At 33.6% G+C, this 20,174-nt stretch overlaps 1 protein-coding gene across 3 annotated transcripts in view; it reads left to right on the top strand.

The window, feature by feature from the left end:
- The window catches only part of SGCZ (sarcoglycan zeta), a gene marked incomplete at both ends in the record, with an annotated part of 444,952 nt that overhangs the window by 352,818 nt on the left and 71,960 nt on the right, over positions 1-20,174 (top strand). For all 3 annotated transcript variants that reach the window (XM_082759042.1, XM_082759043.1, XM_082759041.1), the window contains one exon: positions 16,808-16,895. In XM_082759042.1, coding sequence (XP_082615168.1) covers positions 16,808-16,895 — 88 coding nt within the window. The remainder of the gene's footprint in view (positions 1-16,807; positions 16,896-20,174) is intronic.

Below are 20,174 nucleotides of genomic sequence, written 5' to 3'. Positions count from 1 at the left end.
ATATGAAATAAGCACATGAATAAGCTACCTTTAGCTGGCGATACATTAGAGATGTATCACACTGAATACAAATCAAAGAATACCTCCTAAAAAGGAACAACTCTAAATGAAGACTAAGCCTAATTTTTCAAGGAGAGAAATTTTAAGAAAATGTATTTTTCAGATTGTGTTTAACCTCTCACAGTCTCACACACTATAAAAGAAAAAAAAAAAAAGGCAAGCAAAAAAAAAGTGGACTACAAATGAGGAATTCTTAACATTTCAGTTATGCTTATTGCGTAACCCAAAGATAATCTAAAGATACATTCAAAGTATGGCATATAGAAGAAACATGAGCCCTCTGAAATGGCCTTAACACATGCACTTTAAGCTATAATGGCAAGTAAGCTAAGTGATTAAAGGTACTCAGTGCAACAGAAACTAGCGGTTTGTTTACCTTAGGAATTTTGTTTGTGTGTGGGTTTTGTGTGTGTGTGCATGTATGTTTTGTTTTGTTTTTCTCTAAGAGAATAGAAGCAAGGCAGGAGGGTCAGAGCTCAATTCAACACTTAAAATATTTTTTTTTAACTGATCAGTCATACAGAAAATTATTTCCATTTTTAAGTGATGAAAGAAGTTGAATTTCCACATAAATTTGTTGTTTCTAATAATGTTTCATGTTGTAAAAAAAAAAAAAATCAGTTTTGAGTCCCACATCAGATGATCCTATGTGTTACAAATGAAATACATATATTGCTTCATTACAATAGGTATAGAAGGAAACAAGCTCTTGAATGCTATAAAAAATATCAATCATAGGAATTGGTGCATTTAGTATTAATCTTGGTTCTGCTATGTTGGATAGATCAGCTCTTACACTGACAGTGACATTTGGGTTTTTATACATTCAAACTTTGTATCTTAAAAAACAAACAATTCCTGACAGCTGGCCATGTGATAAAGCCTTGGTTTGTCTTGAGAAAGAATGCTTGAAAGTGATTTATTGGCCAAAGTAATTTTCTACTAAACTGTAGCAATTAGAATAAATAAGAATTGTCAGTATGCCATACAATTTTGTCTTAACCTTTTGAAATCCATGTACAAGTAAGCATACAGAACAGCTGAAGCAATGACACTTGTCTGAAATTAGTTTCATTATTATCTCCCTATCAATGATGAAATAATTTTAATAATTCAGAAATGTTTCTGTGAGCCCTGACACTTAGTAAACAAATGTGAGCAATTTTCAGTACTAAAGGAGTGAGGCAAAGTTCCTTATACGTGACGATTACATTTTATACGTGTACTAGATTAGTCAGTAGCTGGACAAATGGAGAAAGAGCTGTCCTCAGGAGGTCCAAAGGGGCCCCATACACATGTGCCTATGGGAACTGCGGGAGCCTGAAATGCTGCCAGAATAGGTGGACGCTTCTGTGTGTCCTTGGAATGGTTCTTAAAGGCAGCACAGAATTAGCCCGAAAGACCACTGGAGAAGTTACCAGAAATTCTGGAATTTGTTCAGATTTCCATTAAATCCATGTATCTCTGTCTGCAGCCTTATTCACTCTGTCTTCTTTCTCAAATGCAAGAGGCTTCTGATTTCAATATGATTCAAATATTCAAAAATTCAATATGATTCACATATGATTTCAATATGATTCAAATTAAATATGATTCATGAAATCAATATGATTCAAAATTCAATATGATTCATTCTGATTTTAATATGATTCAAATATGTGTTCTCTGATATCATTGCCTAAAAGTTCTAAATGAGTTAAAATATGGTCATTCATTAAATCACTAAAGTGTCAGTCATGCTTTGAGGTAATATTTGGTTACTGTTTTAACTCTTTTGTTGTTTTAAAGTGGGCATGAATTCCTTTATCCCTAACATTAACAAAACAATCAGTGTTTTTTCTTCCACTTTCAGAAATGATAAAATATATTCTAATTATAATCTATATCACAGAACTGAATGAAACATTTTAAGTTATAAACAGTTAATCTCTTGGTGACTGCACTTCTCATGCAAGCAGTCTGAGCTCACTAAATTAACTTAAACTTTGTCACTTTTACTGTTAAACTGATTACTTACATTTTCTGAATGGGAACCGTAAAATTCATTATGTGATTTGGGACTTTATTTCTAAATTCTTTGAAATTTCCATAGTATTTATCATCATGCTACAACACTTGAATAAAGTTTACATCTAATTCATTCAGTCCTGAAGAGTTATGCAGTTGAAAAAGCTTCCAGATACAAGGAATCACTGGTAGTATGGTAGAATTGAATAAATCCACATAAATCTCTATTCATAAAAGAATACCAGTAGATATTTAATACAATACATTAAGAAAAATATATGCGATAATAAAAGAAAAAAATAGGATAATATGGCATTTCTGGCATCTTCTTACAAAGTTAAAATAAAGCTGAAATAGTTGATAAAAGACAATTGTGTAAAAGAAGGTAAACTACCTACATGGTTTAGATTTCAATCCTTTTCCCTGTGGAAATCTGTTTTAAAATCATTTCAGATAAAACCTCTTGCATTAATAAAATCTGTGTTAGGTCCTGGCTACAGAGGAAGTGAATTCTTTTGAGTGTAGCACCTCAGCAATTGAAAAAAATGTTGAAAGTAACATCTGAAAAGTCTGAAAATCTTCAATTTTCTGTGTTTAAAAAAAAAAAAAAAAAAAAAAACAGCAAACACCTACGTGATAAGTTTTTTGGTGTTTTGGATAGCATTTGGGATTGGATGCTCTGTGTTCTCTCTCCAGCAGCGAACTTCATCTAGAAGATGAGTTTGTTTTTTGTTCTTTATCTTTACTTTACAACAACATTTCCTAAGTGCTGGTACTGAACTGACAGTAGAGGACATTGATTTAAATGATGAATGAACTAGAGAGGGTCACCCTAGACAATACATCATTTTCCACAAAGAAGCAGCAGACTTCCATGACTACAAAGGCCCTCACCTTGACAGTGAAGTTTCTTGGCAAGTTCTCTGCCCACCTCATGGGAACCAATAGTTTAGTCTCCAGGATGAGTGATTAAGGGGGTAAAAAGGGACAAAGTATTTGACATATTCAGCCTGTTTTAGGACTCTTCAGCAAAAGGTGCTTGATTGTGTAAATCATATTAAACCAGGAAAAAAAATCTTGGGAGTCTGAAACAAATTTGGGAACCTACCCTGGAAATGTGCAGTGTAACCTTTTAACTTAGCTTTTCAAAAGAAAATGCTGATAGAGAAATGCATGTGGGACTTAGAGTGTTTCCCAGGTTCTGGGTTTTGGATTTTACCCATTCTTGATTTTACACTGGCATGAAAGCCAGATATACTGCATCTGTCCCTCGTTGGTCTTCCTTCAGTGAGCAGATTCAAATGCCTGGGCTAGGGAAGATTTGGCTGCCTCTAACGGTTCCTTACAAAAAGATACAGGGCTATGATGCCTTCTTCCATGTAAATCACCTGCCATATTGTGTATATGTAACGTAAGAAAGGTTTGTACTCCCTAAAAGGGTGCTGAAAGATGGCAAGATTGAAATCTATTACCTTGTCTCTGACTGCTTGTTCAGGAATTAGCTGGAGCATTGGCTAAAAGCAGGATGGTATCAAAATATCCGAAGAAGAGAGTTATCTGAAGAGAGTTATACAGGATAACTGTATAACTTCTGTATGTTTTGATTTGTGTGAACTTTCTATTTTGGAAACCTTTGTTGACAGGATGTTGTTCTAAAAATACAAGCTTCCTGGTTTTGAAATTATCATTTAATTATTCATTATCATTTATAGATACAACATACAAAAATAAAAAAATAATATTATTGAAACTCTCCTCCCTAATTCTATATTAAAATGAAAACAGTATGAAAGTCTGTTTCATGTGATGCAGTGGGCAGAACATGGGTTTTGAAAATTTCCATTTTCCTCTGTGTGAACTGTGGTTAGTGTTGTTGTGTTTCCACTGCCAGCAGTCATTCTGCATGATTTATGATACAGGGGGATGATAATGTAGGTTGTGGTTAGGTCTACCTTGCCTTTTGCATACTTAAAAAAAAAATAAAATAATAAAATAAAATAATTGAACTTTTCTCACAATAAGCTACACGAATGCAGACTCAGGATAGAAGTGTTCCAAGCTAGAATTCTTTCTTTCCCCTAAGGACATTTAGTACTTCAGAAGTACTGACCTAGAAAGAGCACAAAGTTAAAATGTAGTTTTATGACATACCCCTTAAAGAGAAACTGATGGATGGCTGACATTCAAAGACTTTGGCTGAGGTAGGACTATTTGCTGATGACTGTACAGGAAGCAAATTAGGCGAAATTAGAGCTCAGGAAAATGAGAAATACAACTGTTTCATCATAGCCTTTGTAATTGTATTGGATGAAAAAAGATCCACTAGCTAATATTAGCCAGATGAAACAAAAATAATTTTGTTGTGTTTCCCACATCTGATGCATTGTTCCACGTGTTTTATTTTTGATTACAAAGAGATGAAAGCATTGCATTTTTATACTTGTTAGCACAGTTATTGAAGTTAATGAATAAGAGATCTGAAGATATTTTTTTTTTCATGAGTATCAAGACCATATTGCAATATATTTTTTAGATTGATTGCCAGGCTATTAGAATAATCAAAGTAATTATAAAGATACATGCAGGGATATTATATATGTTTTCATTCAAAGGTTTTCTGGTGCAAGCTGATACATCCATTACACCATCACAATATAAAAGGATATTTTTCACCGCTCTCTGAAACCAAACCACCCTGGATAAAAGATGAATAAATTTAAAATATAATGCAAATATATAGCATATTGAGAGGATGAAGATTGAGCAATTCAGATTTTCTGACTAGAGGGTTACAGGTTAGCTGAAATACAGCTAAAACTAGTTTTTTTTATTTTTTTTATTGACATTTAAGCATTTTTAATAAGCATTAAGCATTATTAATAAATAAGCATTTATTTTTATATTGACATTTAAGCAGAGAACAGAGAACATTTTTCTTCTTTTTGTTTGTTTATTTGTCGTTTTGCTATGGCATTGGCATAGCGCAACAGCAAGTATGAGTAAAAGAAAAACTTTAAATACTAGGTACGTGTCAGTTTGTTAGGATTCTCTTTAAAAGAGTTAAAGTTTGCCAGCAATAGCAAATCAATTGTTCCAAAGAATTTTGTTGTTAGTTTTTATTTATTTTATTTTAAAAAAATATTCAAATTTAGAGTATAAATCAGTTACAAAACTTGAGTTTACATAGTTCTCCACTTTATTGCCTGGCGATCTCACATATTCAGGGTGCTAACAATCTGCATAATTCCCCTTGGCAAAATGGATAAACTTAAAAACAAAATAAAGGTGCTCTTCAGGGGAGGAATTATCATAAAGCCAGTTACCAATTAAGAGGCAGTTAAAATAGGTTACAGCAGGACTACTGAGTTTGACTGACAGTTTTCCTTATAAAGATTTCACTGCAGTTTAGAGAGCTCAAAAGTGTTTGCAGTTCACTAGGGAAAAATTATTTTTTGCACATAATTGCATTTTGTGGGGGTTATAAGGTCTTACCTATAAATGTCACCCTGATGTAAAACATGAGAATTATCATGACTTAATTTGATGTTGTATATTGTTATCTGAAAGGAAAATGGAATTCTTTAAATCAGTTCGTGTTGGCATCTGCTACTTTGAATACTTACTACCTGAAGTTGGTTTAAATCCTTAATGACTGTGACAAATTCATTTTTGAATGAAAGATCGGATTCTCGATTAACAAAAGTACTAATCTACTTTCTCCTACTTTGCCATAAATCATTTGGAGAGAAACAGTGTAGATGCTGGAAGACTGACACTGTGGTTTCATGTTATATCTTTTGACAGAGAAATATTTCTATAGTCTCAAGCAGATTAAAAAGTCTTTGTTCATTGCTACCAAAATAAAATAAAAATAGAAAAGATCTGGCTAATCAGTTTAAACTATTTTTGGTCACTATTTTTTGGCTTCCTTTTCTTTGGTAAGCCAGATCATTTAAGTGATGGGATAAAGGTTGGAATATTTTGCTGCTTTCTTTTTTCTTTGCTGAGAAGCAAAAGATAATGTCAAGCTGTATTCTGAGTGAAGGTAAACACCTTTCATTGCTCTTGGACTTGGAGAAACTGAAAATGCAGTCTTACATTGCTGAAACCAGAGCTGGGAAATATTCAGTATAAGGCTTTTATTTTCATTCTGAGGCCATGTCTTTCTGTTTTTGTTTCCTTTTACTTTTGCAGCTGCATAAATAATAGACTCTGAAATATTTTCATTTTTTAAATGCTTTTAGTTATATTTAAGTTTCTGAAGAGTACTTCGATCTTTATTTATTACCTTTATATCATCCTCCTTTAAGTGTATTTTGTCTTTACAATTCTCGAGACTTGACATTCTTGTCAATAATTTTGTCACAGGAGTTGCTAAGCCTTTTCTGCACACCAAATATCCTATTTGATATAGGATATGATTAGCCTGTTACTAAGAGAAAGCAGAAGGAAAAGTTTTGCTGAGAAGGACTGATGTGATCAGCTCTTAGAATGTAAATCAGTTAACAGTTTTGTTCTTTGTTTGTGTTAAACAACTTGAAAAAAAAAATAAAGAATATACTGACAAACTAGCATATTCTTTCACTGCATTTTAGGATCAGATGCATTGATTTAAGTACAATGCTAAGGGTAGGAATTTTATTAATTTTATATTTATTTAAATCTGAATTAGTACACTGATATATTTGCATAGTTCTATATCAGCTAAGTTCTTAGAACAAATTTTGTAGATTTCATTTTAATTATAGCCTTGAGTTTAAAGGATAAAATGTGTAAAATCATTGGTTTTCAGTGAACAAGAAGGTTCAGAATCCTGGTGGTGCTGACAAGATTCAAGAAAGAAAAAATGATGCTCTCTCTGAAAAATTACATTGTTATCTATTTTAATGTATTATAATGTTGCATAATCAGGTTTTTGAATAAGTTTGGACACCTTTACATCACTTTCATATATTCATACACTCAGAAAGTTCTAAACTTAAGATTTCATAGGAGTCATTCTGTGGAACCACAAACCAAATCTAATTTTTGTTAATAACCTTTGCTCAAAAATCAGATCTCAAAACACACAATGGAACTTTTTTTTCACTGCCATTTAGGATAAATATTGGGGGGGGGGGGGGGGAGGGGAGATCTTGTTACATTTTTTAGAGTCTTAAGTTTTACTTAAAATAACTAAGGTGCACCAGAAATATTTTACATATATTTTTACAGAGATTTTAGTAAGGTTATAAAATAATAAGATTATAATAGAAACTTAAGTGTAATGGCTTGTACTGACAATTGCTCTAGTATTCAGATACAGAATGGCCTAGAGCTGTTTGGCCATCCCTCTATCTTTAGTAGAGCTTGACTATTTGCCAGAAACACAAAACAATAAAACCACCATAGTGCTAGGACTGATAACAAAAGGCTGAAAAGAATCTTACTTTTTTATATGCCTGCATGTACATTGTTTTTCTTATGCAGAAGTACTCAAACACCATGCATTAAGTTTAACAATGTTGATAAGGAAATACACTCATTTTTAATTTCCCATATTGTTTTACATTTTTGAATTTAATAGAAATTCACTCTTTAGAACTTTATTGATTAATTCTGCAAGTTGAACAAATGATCCAGGTGTGTGACATTTCTCATGCTGTTTTAATCTAAATGTCAGTGTGGAAAGCTGCAAAATCACAGAACAGTATTTGTTGTAGAAATTTGTAGTAGAAAATATCTAGTATGGAAAAGTTAGCTACTTACAGAAACAGAAATAAATTCACAATAGTTTGAGTGTAGAAAGACAAATAGTTAATTATATCTTTGGAAAAGATCTGTAGTATTAAAAGGTGGCAATTATCTATGACTGCAAACTTCACATTGGTTCTGTTTCCACTGAAAACTAATATGCTTCCCTGAAGGGACATCTGCTGTCTCTTTCACTGAACCATAATCCTCTACACAGAATTTTCTGTCCTCTGTTTTGACCTTGAGAATAGGACAGGTGACTGCTTTTACTCAGTGATTGGCAAGTCTCAAAGCAGATTTTCTAACAGAAAAGCAATTTATTGAACCACCAAGTCATGTCCTACAATAAAGGTGGGGATGAATATCTTCTTTCCACAGATGACAAGTTTTAGAGGAGACCTGCAACAAATTCTGAGCTCAGATACAGGCCAAGTTTGTGTCATACTAATGGCAAAGCTTCTTATTAAATATTTTGCAAGGTTAAAGAGTGTACAAAAGCAAAACCTGAGTTAATACTTTTCAAGGTCACTTTCTAAATGCTGGTGTGTCAGAATCAAAGGCTGTTGTGTAGGGAATATTTTCTTAAACTTGAAATACTCTTTTGCTACCCATCTTGTTCAAGTTTATGCAGCTTTTGTATTGAAAAAAAAAGAAAGAAAAAAAAAAAAAAAAAAAGAAACTGATCCTTTCTTATGAAAGGATAGGGAACTGGTCCTGAAGAAAGACTGGGCCAGCTGTGTGGACGGGTGTATGTTTTGGTTCCATAATTAAAGCAGAAGAGTTACAAGTCAGCTTCTCCTGCTTAAAGCCAAAGACTACATAGAAAGTTATGTGGCTGTTATAGCTAGATACTCCAAAGGGACTGTTCTCAGTAATACCACAGATGCTACCCTCATGAAAGAAATGCTGCAAAGACATTTTTGGACCGAATCCCCATGCTTTACAGTTGATAAAATACATGCTGAGCCCGTTGCCATAAATGTTGATGTCTTCAGCCCTGGCTATGGCAATAAAAATGTTTTCTGAAAACATAGAGAAATACACTTTTCATAATATATCTTACTAGAGATAATCAGTGGATTATCTGTAATTCCTGTCATTGCCACTCTTATTTGGATTTCTTTCTGATGCCTTGAGCAAAACCTCATGATAAGCATCCATAGAATTGATAGTGCTTGCATCACGCAAGTGTAATAATGAAGCCTGAAAGCATCTAACAATTGCTGTGATAAGCAATAGGTGCATGCAGGCTCAATGAAATAGCAGTGTTCTTTTTTTTTTTCTTGTTGGTGTTTTTTTGTTTTTGTTTTGTTTTGGTAGTGTGTATCAGAGTTCATTTGAGATGTGTGTGCTTCTGATTATTTAATCAAGGATAGTAGAGAGAGATAGTATTGCAGAAAGCATTGTCAAGTTAATTAAGATCTAACAGTCATATTCCTTTTGAAGGAAGGCTTATCAGGAACTCTCAGCATTGTAGAGAATAATATAGCTAAGTGAAGAAAAACAAAATACAGATAAACAGCTCTGACTTGGTGTTGAAGCTGACACTAATGCTAGTAGTATCATTTAGTCATATTAGATAATTTAATCATAGGTTATAGTAACATTAACTTTCTATAAAACATTGTTTAATATTCATTTAAAAAATTCTAAACATTTTTAAATTAATGGATAGTCTTGCCTTTTGTGTCATATTTTCATTTAGCATGTTATTTTCAATATTCACATTTTAATATTTTTAATAATAGCTTTGCTGCTTTGTCTTAGCTATACTATTCATTTCAGATCTCTGCTACTTATGTAATTCTGAAATTCAGATTACTGTTATATATGTAATTCTGAAATTCTATTTTATACATTAAATTGCCCTTGGAATTTTGTATCCTTCTTAAGCTTTAGACTTTGAAAAGCTGTATTGTATAAATCACAGTGGAATAAAAACTTGTGATGGAAATATTACTTCCATATAGTCCTTTGCTGGATATCTGAAAGGTACCACAGAAATGGAACCCAGAACCTACTCATATGTTGGAGAGTTCACATTTTTCAGAACTTATATGTCAGATTTCCCAGAGGTTTAATTGAGCATAATGAACTAGGTTAAATTTGGTTATTTTTCATTTTAGATTGGGGATAGCATTTGATTTTGTGCGACTATATATCAGCATATAAATTGACATGTTTCCTGTTATGCATCAAATGAGGAGGGGTTGACACTTACTTTCTTCAGTCATAGACATCTCAAGAACTGGAATTCTGCTAAAAGAATTACTTATGTCCAGGTTATCAGACCCTGACTACAATATGATTTATTTTCTATCAGCTAGTGAGTCTAAAATAAATGCAATTTGAATTCTTATAGAGCCATGGTGGGATATAACACGGAAAAGTCTGAATATGCCTTGATTTATATATTTTTTCCTGTAATATTTTCAACCTTTTCCTGGACTTAATTGCTAGTATCCTTCAAGTTCTAACACTTCAAGGTAAAAAGACATGAGAAACACACTCTTGTTGCACTGGAACAGAATACCATGGTTTTCACCTGTATACAAACAGGAACTGAAAGACTGCTTTCCAATGTTATAATAACATAATGGACTGTTAGATTTCTGTTGGATTTAACCTTAATGTCAAAAATTCATTCAGTAACTGATATACCTACACAGCAAAAATACGATGGTTTGCAAGGAGTGATGTACAGTCACTCTACCCTTACTGTTTTGGCTTTAGATTTTAAGATTTGCATTGGTTTCCTACATTTGCCAAAATTAAAGTTTTCTGGGTGCTTTGCAGCTCAGTAATATACAATTTCACTTGCTGTGTCACAAGCTTAATGACTGTGGAGTGAGCTTTTGGCACTTTACAAATGTACTTGGAGAAAGCTTGTCTTGTTTCGTTTTTGGGACATTTGTACTTAAATTCCATTCAAAATTTTGTTTGATGATTCAGGCAATTCGAGAAAAGTTGCATCTTTTATCTGCTATTTGAATATCTGCTTCTGCTTTACCACTAAGTTTTTCTATGCATGACTGAGTTCTGCCATAATAAAAATTTCATGGTGCATTATATGAGGAAGTAAAACAGGGAGGTTATTTCTGTCTGGAGGTTATAGCAATGATTGCTGTGCATCTTTACCAGTGCATGCAGCTCTCCGGAGTGCTGCATATGATTCTCATTCTATTACTATACCTATCAGGTTTTCATCATCATGAAGCTGGACCAAGAACAGGTCAGAAACCCAATGAGCACTTTTGATTTTTGGTAGGAATGTGTGGTAAAATTGATAGGGAAGCAGAGTAGCAAAAGCATTGCCATAGTGTTGCAGTTTTGCAGACTTTGTTAGAATTTTAAGGAATTGAAAATATCAGAAGAAAAACTTGAGACTGAAATCAAACTGAGCAGAAACCTTTGGTTATTCCACTTCAGAAAAGTAACAAGAAGGGGAGAAACTGGAGAAGATGATCTAGAACAGGTTTTCTCTGGAACAGGTTGACCAGAGAAACTGTGGATGCCCCATCCCTTAAAGTGTTCAAGGTCAGCTTGGATGGCATTGGGCACCCTGACCTAGTGGCCGGCATCCCTTCCAGTGGAGTTGGAACTAGACAGTGGGGTTGGAACTAGATAATCCTTAAGAGTCCTTTGCAACACAAACCATCATATCATTCTACGTGTAAGGCAGTTTTAAGAAGGAACTGACTTAAAGGTAAGGAATCTTTCTCTTTTGTAAGATACTGAGGTTCTGTAAGGTTTTGGTTGTGTTTAACTTAATATGTCATGGAAAGTTGCCCATCTTGCATATTCAACTTGAGTATCTGAACCTAAAGGCTGACCAAAGGCAGAAAAATTAGATCTTTTGAGGTGACAACTGCCTTTAGAATATTAAGAAAGCTGACATGGAAACAGGGCAGAGATCAGGAACTAAAGTAATATCCTTTGATGAACAAAAATTAACTAGAAAGTATGTTTCTTGATCATTGTCAATACCTAAACATGTGATATTTCCTTTGGTATCAACTAGGCTGTGTTTTATTTTTTCCCAAACTATTTGCTTGTGTTTTGTTTACATGCCATCCATAGCTTTACATTTCTTTGGTGAGTCAAGTGAGGTCTTTGTCCTTCTTTGATTTGGAAAACTAGATAGAATTTGTATCTCACTGAAAATACTACATCAACATTTGAGGGAACAATTATGAAATATGAACAATTATGAAATAGTTTTTGATATAAAATCTACAATCTAGTACTCATTTTACTAGTGCATTAAAAAAAAAAAAAAAAAAAAAAAAAAAAAACATCTGACCATTTATTTTCTCTTATTTCATTGATGACTATTATATATCATTCAGACTTGCCATAGGAGAATGAAGTAAATAGTTGCCTTGAGTACTTTTCCAACACCCTCCTCTCCCCCAAAATCTGCACAATCAGAGTTAAAAACAAAACAAAACAAAGCAAAACTAATATTCAATAAAATTTAGCCATACCTGGAGTGTTTCCTTAGAGCACAAATCCAAAGGTTAATTATGATTTTGCAATCACTTTTTCATTTCTGAGCATAATTAGGGATTAAATTGTGACTCCCAGATCAGAAAAGACAAAAAGGCATGAATGAAGACCATACATTTAAATTTAGAATTTTATTTTGGGAATGCAAGAATACAGAAAATCCATAAAATATCTAAGGTATCTAATTGAATTGGGTCAAACCTATATAAATTCTGCTCATCTTGTAATTGTCCAGGAATTAGTTGGAAAATATCTTATTTACTTTCACCTGTTTGAGGTACGAATCTTTTTAGTACCTTACTCTCCTGACACTTTGGAAAAATAGCTAAGAATATTCTTGAGATTTTTTTTGGAAATGTTGAATATCAGTAAATAAGAATGTTGGGAGTATTCTTGGAAATAATTGATTTTAAGTATTCAAGATCTCAGAAATTGTTGCCATTTGTAGGTTTGGTCTTTTCAAAACCTACCTATTGAAGTTCCTTCATGTTTGTTTAATGCTAATGATTAAGTTAGCGTTAGCAAGTTTGGCTCTGGGTTTCCTAGCCTTATCTGTCTGTTTTCTTACTCCCTGGAGTTTTTTATTCTCTGGTTTCTTCTTGACTGACACCATGTCTTTCATATTCTCCTTCTAAACTCTTGCAGTAACTTCTAATTCAAATAGAATAGTTTCAGTTGGAAGGCACGTCTGAAGACTCGAGACTACTTGCTCCATGGCAGCCATCTTGCTTTTTATCCCTGAGCTGCAGTCCTCCATGTAGCTCATCCTGGATGTCATCTCTAAGCATGTGGAGTAAAAGAAGGTGATAAGGAGCAGTAGGCATGGTTTCACCAAAGGGAAATCATCCTTAACCAGTCTGTTAACCTGGGCTATAACAGGTTGGGTAGATGAGGGGAAGATCAGTGGATGTTGTCTACCTTGATTTCAACCAAGGCTTATGACACTGTATCCCATAACATCCTCATAGAGCTCAAGAAGTGTGGGTTGGATGAGCAGAGAGTGAGGTAGATGAGAGCTGGCTGAACTCAGAGGGTTGTGATCAATAGCACAGTCTAATTGGAGTCTGTAGCTAGTGGTGTTCCCTAGAAGTTGGTACTGGGTCAAGTCTTGTTCGTCAGTGACCTGGATGAACATTTAGAGTGTACCCTCAGCAAGTTTGCTGATGATAGAAAACTGGTAGGACTGACTGTTACACCAGAAGGCTGTGCTGCCATTCCAAGAGACCTGTACAGGTTAGAGATGGACAGAGAGGAACCTCATGAAGTTTGCAAAAAGTGCTGCACCTATGGTGGAATAACCCCATGCCCTGGCCATTGGTATGCATGAGGAATACTTACAAAATCATCTTGCGGACAGTATGACTTGTTCCACTTGAAGATTTTCATTGGCTTTGCAACGTACATAAGACACCATGTAGTTGGGCAACAGAGACCTGTTTTTAGTTTTCTTTTGCATTCTTATTAACTTAGCATCAGGAAATAATATTAGGTGAAGAAGAACTTCTTCAAGGATATTCCTTCAAGTTGCTCACAACTTTTACAGTGTATGCATACAGGTATATTTATAAACATATAGCATAAGTCTGTTCCAAATATTCATAACACTGAGCTCAATAAATTAATGGAACTCATTTTGTTGCACGTAAGATGATATGTTCTCTAGGATCACCTCTATAAGCAAAGATATTATATACAGCTGTATAATGGCCAGCAATGGAAGTAATAGGTATTTGCCCTATTGTTATGTGTTGAGGTGTGGTTTTTTTGTTGATGTTGTTGTTGGGTGTTATATAGAGCTTTTTTCATTAAGTAAATATGTGAAATCATCATACTGATATGTTTTTTATACTTTATCAGCCTAGGAAATTATATAAAGAAAGTAACCAAGCATATTCCTAGGCTTGTCTATCTTCAGAACAAATCTTTACCCACAGTATTTGAGAAGTTTAATTATTCCTTTTTTTCTTTTCTTTTTTTCCCTCGTGTGTTTATATATTCATCAAAACATTGGTTTAAATTTCCAATTTATAGGAAAAAAAAAAAGTGTGATGACAAACTTCTAACGTCATACTAATATCTGAATGTAAAGTATTTTGTGGATTATCAAGTCCATTACACTTCAAGCTAAAGTTCACATCAAAAGAATGCCAGATCTAGTGACCCAGAGCTACAATTATCCAACATTTTTATGCCATAGATATCTGTTAAATTGCATTCATATAGCTGACACTCATGTCACTCTATAGTCATCTTGCAGATCTGTAATTCCACTGATTTTAGCTATGTCTTCGCCAAGTTGCTAACTCCTCTGAGTAGACTACCTCTGAATACATTGAACATTTTCTTCTCTAGGCTTTTCATGTGAAAACAGATGTGCAGGTAAATGCTTTAGATAAAATGCTGGACTGCTTCAGTTGATAGGAGTTTTGATAATAGTTTTATTTGGTCCAGAATTTAATCTTGCAGATATATATTTTTCATCCAGGAAATAAGAAATATAAATTCTTGACTTCTTCATTCGGATTTTTTTTTTTTTTAATAAGACAAGGAAAGGAGAAGAAAGAATGCTTGATTCACCTAATTTTTCATTATCCTGTCCTTGAGAATTTGATACCCGAGGTCTTTAAAATTAGAACCTGAGCACAAGAAACCTGAGAGGCAGCCTAAGAATCATGTTAAGTATTTTCCAAAGGTGAAAGGAAAGATTTTAAGTCACAGAGAGTATGGTTTGGAAGTGTATTTTACTAAACCCTTAGCTGAGAAAGCAAAAATATGTTTGGGAGTACCTCACTCAAGGTGAGATTATTCTGAGAAGCATCTTCTTCAAGTACTGAAGAGTGAAAAGTGAAAAGGGCTCCATAAAAATATATTTTGGGCATGCAGCTTTCTGTCAGGGACAGCTGACTTTCCCAGAGCAGCAGTTGTTTGGACTAATGATCTTCAAAGGACCACACAGAAAGTGGAAATCAAATCAAGTGTTGAGAAAAAGGTCCTAAGCAGCTGCTTTTGTTGCCAAAAGCTCCCTCGATTGCATCACATGCTTAGCTCAAACCAGTCACACTGAACACAGTATCTCACTGATAATTACAGCTCTTTATCTAGAAAGATGGACAAGTCAAGTAGGGATGTTCATCTGCCAGATTCCATGATGCAGAGCTAATTAGGACACGAAGAGCGGTCATGGGGTCCAGTGAGAGATGAAGCACACCTGAACTCTTAGAAATTAGCTCAGAAAAATTTCAGACTTTCCAGGGAAATGAGTACTATTTAAGGGTAATCATCATTGTGAAAACATCTGGGAAGAGTGTTCCTTGCAGAGCAAATCCCTAGATTCAAAAGAAAGGATTACATGAGTAGAAGTTTTAAGTGCAAACCTAATGCATCACCCAGTTAAAAATAAATCTTTTTATATGGCTCCTTAACTCCTTTCTCCCTCTTCTTAAAAACCTTTCATGAACAGGAAGAACTGCTTTGTCAAGTACACACTCACAAAAGAAGTCCATCTAACCTAATATGTTCAATCCAGGGATGACCAACAATAGATAGCCAAAGAAGAATTTAAGAACAGAAGGATTATATAGTAATCCTCAAAAATATTTTCCTAACTTCTAGTCATTTCTAGCTAAGGCTTAAACCGTAACAGTTTCTGTTAGATGTCTTACTGCTGTTGGATAAACTTTTCTTACATTGGTTTCTTGATAGCCTTTCCTGCAGGTTTTGTGGTATGTGGAGAAGTTGTTGCAGTGTCGTCCCCCCCCCCCCCCCCCCATTCTGGAATATAACTGAGCTGAAAAAAAACTACTGCAAACCAGGATTGAAGAATTTTTAGTATAGCACTATGTCCACGTAAACAGGTGTAAGTGAAAACTAGAAAAAAATAAGTTGTCTCAAAAAAAATTTTAGAAAGCACAGTCACCTTCAAAAAAAAAAACAAAAAAAAAAAAAAAAAGAAGAAGAAGAAAACAAAGGGTGTGTTATTATGACCTCCTTATCTAGTGCTCTCCTTTGCTTTTTAAGCATATTGGTACCTTTATTACCTTTACAGAGATTCATGGCGTATTCAGAAAAGTTTTAGCAAAAGCAATCCAAATAATACAGGTTGTACAGATTAATAGAATTATGTAGAGTAGCATTGATTAGGTTGTTAGAAAAGTATCCATAATCAATATATAGAATAGAATAATGACACAGATTTGTGTTAGGTTTTTTTGAATTTTTAACTTTGTAATAGCCTCAGGAAATAAAGTCTAGTTTACATAAATTAAATTCAGATCTGATTTCTAAAGTAACGATTCTATGCACTAAAGATTTAGGCTTAAAAATAGTGTTTTTGTTATTCTTTTATACAAAATTTTGATTTAAAAAGTACTTTACACAATTATAAAAAAGCTATTACATTTGATACAACTCCCCTCTCATCATGCATGTTTATATTTAGCTCTAACATAATTCTACCTCATTTTTTTCTCTCATTTATTGTCTTATACATGTTTCCCAGGATAGCCCACTGGTCTTACAGTCTGACAGAAATGTAACAGTGAATGCGAGAAATCACATGGGACAGTTAACTGGACAACTGACAGTAGGTGAGTGTTCTTTATTGACTGTTATGTGTATCAGTTTAGGTTTATGAATAGTATAATTAATATAGAAAATAAAACACTGAAAAGTCAGAAAAATTCTTGTCACTGTACTCCAAAAAAGCAAAGACACACAGGATCCAAGACAGGATCATAAAAGCATAATTCAGCAGTAGCTGAAGGCAGAGAAAATAGGAATGGCCCCAAGTAGTTAAAACATAGCTTAATGGAAAAAAAAAAAAAAAAAAAAAAAAAGATTACTTTTGAGACAGCTGTAACAAAACAAAACAAAATAATCTGCAAAACCTGTTTCAACAATAATTTCAGGGGAAAATAACCATCATTTTCTTACAATTTCTGTCAGTCTTCCATTATTTCAGTGGGAATTGGTCTTTCCCCATTACTCTTGTAATATATTTAGATCAACATATATTAAAAATCAGTTGGAGCTAACAGAATGAAAAAAACAAATAAACTCAAACACTTCTGTAGTCACCACAAACTTTAAATAGAAATTGATTGTACTGCCTGTCATTCAATAAAAGGTGTCTGATATTTTGCAAAATATTACCAAATCAACATTCCAAATGAAGTAGAGAAAAAAAATACCTATCTCTTTACCTGTAGACTCTTTGCCTTGATTCTTCTTCTCGTGTATTTGTTCTCATTGTTTATTACTTCTAACACATTATAAGCATTTTTTATCACAAATCATATTTACTGTGTTAGTGAATATGTATTACTGATGAAGTAATATTTTGTTTATATTTTGGCTACTATAATAGTAATGAAGATGTTTGTTGCTTTTCAAGAACACTGCCTGAAAAAAATGGTACAAAATAATGTTCTAGATTTGATAGAAAATAATGCATTTTGACTGGGAATGGGGTGAAATATATATAAACACATATGAACAAATTTCAGAAGACAATCCCTTAGACTCCAGATCTTTTCTTTTCACATTACTTCTGGGTTAAACTCTGTTTATCCACACTTTTTCCTAATGTGCTAAGGATATACTGACAAAATAGTTTTAAATTAAACTGTAGTTGTATTGACACTGAGATTTCATACTGGCTGGAGACTGTGGCTTCAAGTTGTAAAAAAATCTTTGGCAACTGCACAAAGAGTGACACACCATCTGCACTGATTTTCCTGAATGAGCACATCAAATGAGTGTGCAAAGGTAACCAGAATTGCTAGCAGATACAGATGAGGAAGATTAAGCAAACACCTGTTCCAGCCATATTGCTCTTGCTTGTGTGTTTATGGAACACAGTTCTGTTTCATCTAGTAGCTGTAATATTAAAACCTTCCAATTCAGCTGCTAATTGTTAAAAAGGTGAGTTGTCTATGGTAGACATTCACATTGGCTGAAATATAAAAGATACTCTTACGGCTGGTACCATTCTTGCTAAGTAAATCTAACATTGAAAACATGAGTGTACCCAGACTGGCCTACTTATGATGTTGTACTAGAGGTTAATATTAAAAAAAAACACACAAAGGCCTGAAGGAAATGTGTTCATATGTTACACTCATTAGAATGAATACCTGTAAGCTTCTTAGTGAGTTTGTAGCTGGTACAGTGTCTGCAGAGCAGGAGTTCGATAAATTGTAATATTGTATTTATGTTCTTTCTTATCTTCCTATTTTTTTCATAATGCCTATATGGCCTTATATATATACACACTGATTTCTTTTATGTCAGTTCTTCATGGAATATTGAATGCATATTCAAATATATCTTATGTTGATACTTATAATTTAATATTTCTTAATCTAGGCACTCAGAGTACAATCAGTGAAAGCTTGAACATTCTACTATTGGAAATCAAAGAAATTTATAGGCAGATAAAATTCAAAATGTTTTGTTCTTACATTCCCTTCCAAAAACATTTGTTGTGTAAGAAGACTAGAGATAGACAAAACCTTGATTTTTTTTGTATAGGTAAAAGCATATGCTGAGAGAAGGCAAGGGAGCTTGTCTGTAACAGGTTTGCTGACATCAGAAAATATGTTAAAATGTTCTGGGAAGTCCCTGCCTTCTTCAGAACTGCTCTTTGTACTGATGCTGCATGTTGAATCAGCTCTTTGTGTGAAAGGGGTGAAAATAAACAACAGAGGAAGCAGCAGAGAGAAATATTTCAGTGCTATCAAACAAACCAATAACAACAACAACAAAAAAGATGATCTAGTAAGCAACTTTGAAATGCTGCTGTGTTAATTTCTTTTAAAAAGTTGGAGTAATGAAAATTACAAGAAAGAGTGCAAATTTATATGCATGGTAGGATCATTCTGAAAGGACAATTTTTAGACATGCCATTGAATACCAACAGACCAGATGTAGTACAGACAGAAAGGATATCTCCAGAATAAAGATTTAAAGACGATCATTCATTGATCTGTGTATCTAAGATAAGGAGAAATAATCAGACCTCCCAACCTTTGTTTAGGAAAACCCTCTGCATTATGCATTCTACTAGGTTACCTTGACACAACCTTTTCACTCTGTTCAATCAATGTTTGCATAGTTTAAAGCAATATGAAAAAACATTTACTTATTTTCTGCCTGTCTTGGAAATGCAAAATAGTCATTCACATCAAACCAGAAACCTGTTATCTCCATAATGTCTGCACAAATCTTCTTCCTGTCTTTCAATGAAGGACAGAAGGTTGACAAGTGCTAAAGTGGATCAAAATTAAATATGGCTGAAAGGGGACATTTGAAGCTTACATGTGTACTCATTCTAGCTTCATCTTCGGATTTGATTATTATTCTGTCAACTTTTTTCTTTTTTTTGGTAAACTTTTCTTTTTCTGCAATTATTTCTTCTGACATGCGTTTCTACTGTACCATGCTTTACTGTTTTCTGTTCATAAAGATCCCTGGGGATATCTGAAACCTTTTTGGAGTATGATGAACAGATCAAGGCGCTCATCGTTTTTGCTAAGCTGTGGCCTCTTTAAGACAGAATCATAACTCTCATGAGCTTCAGAGATGTGCAAGTCAGTTTTAGAAAGCTCCTGATCCAGTAGCTCTACTTATTGAGATTTCTACATCCACACAACTTGTGAAAAATATTTGATTACCAATGAATGTTATATCACACTTTTAAAGTTATTTTTTCAAAATAACAGGTGGACGTATAATTTTCAATAACCAGCTGAGGTAATGATCATTAACAGTACTAAAAGATAAATCTTTTCAAAAAAATTGTCAAAGTTGATGACGCTTTCCATCCATTTATCACAGAATTTGTGTTGTGTATTCAAGATTTCTTT

This window comes from Aythya marila (genome assembly GCF_965140915.1).
Source record: "Aythya marila genome assembly, chromosome: 4".
Lineage (NCBI taxonomy): Eukaryota > Metazoa > Chordata > Aves > Anseriformes > Anatidae > Aythya > Aythya marila.
The sequence above is the reverse complement of the archived record's forward strand: the minus strand, read 5'-3'. Positions and strand labels throughout refer to the sequence as shown.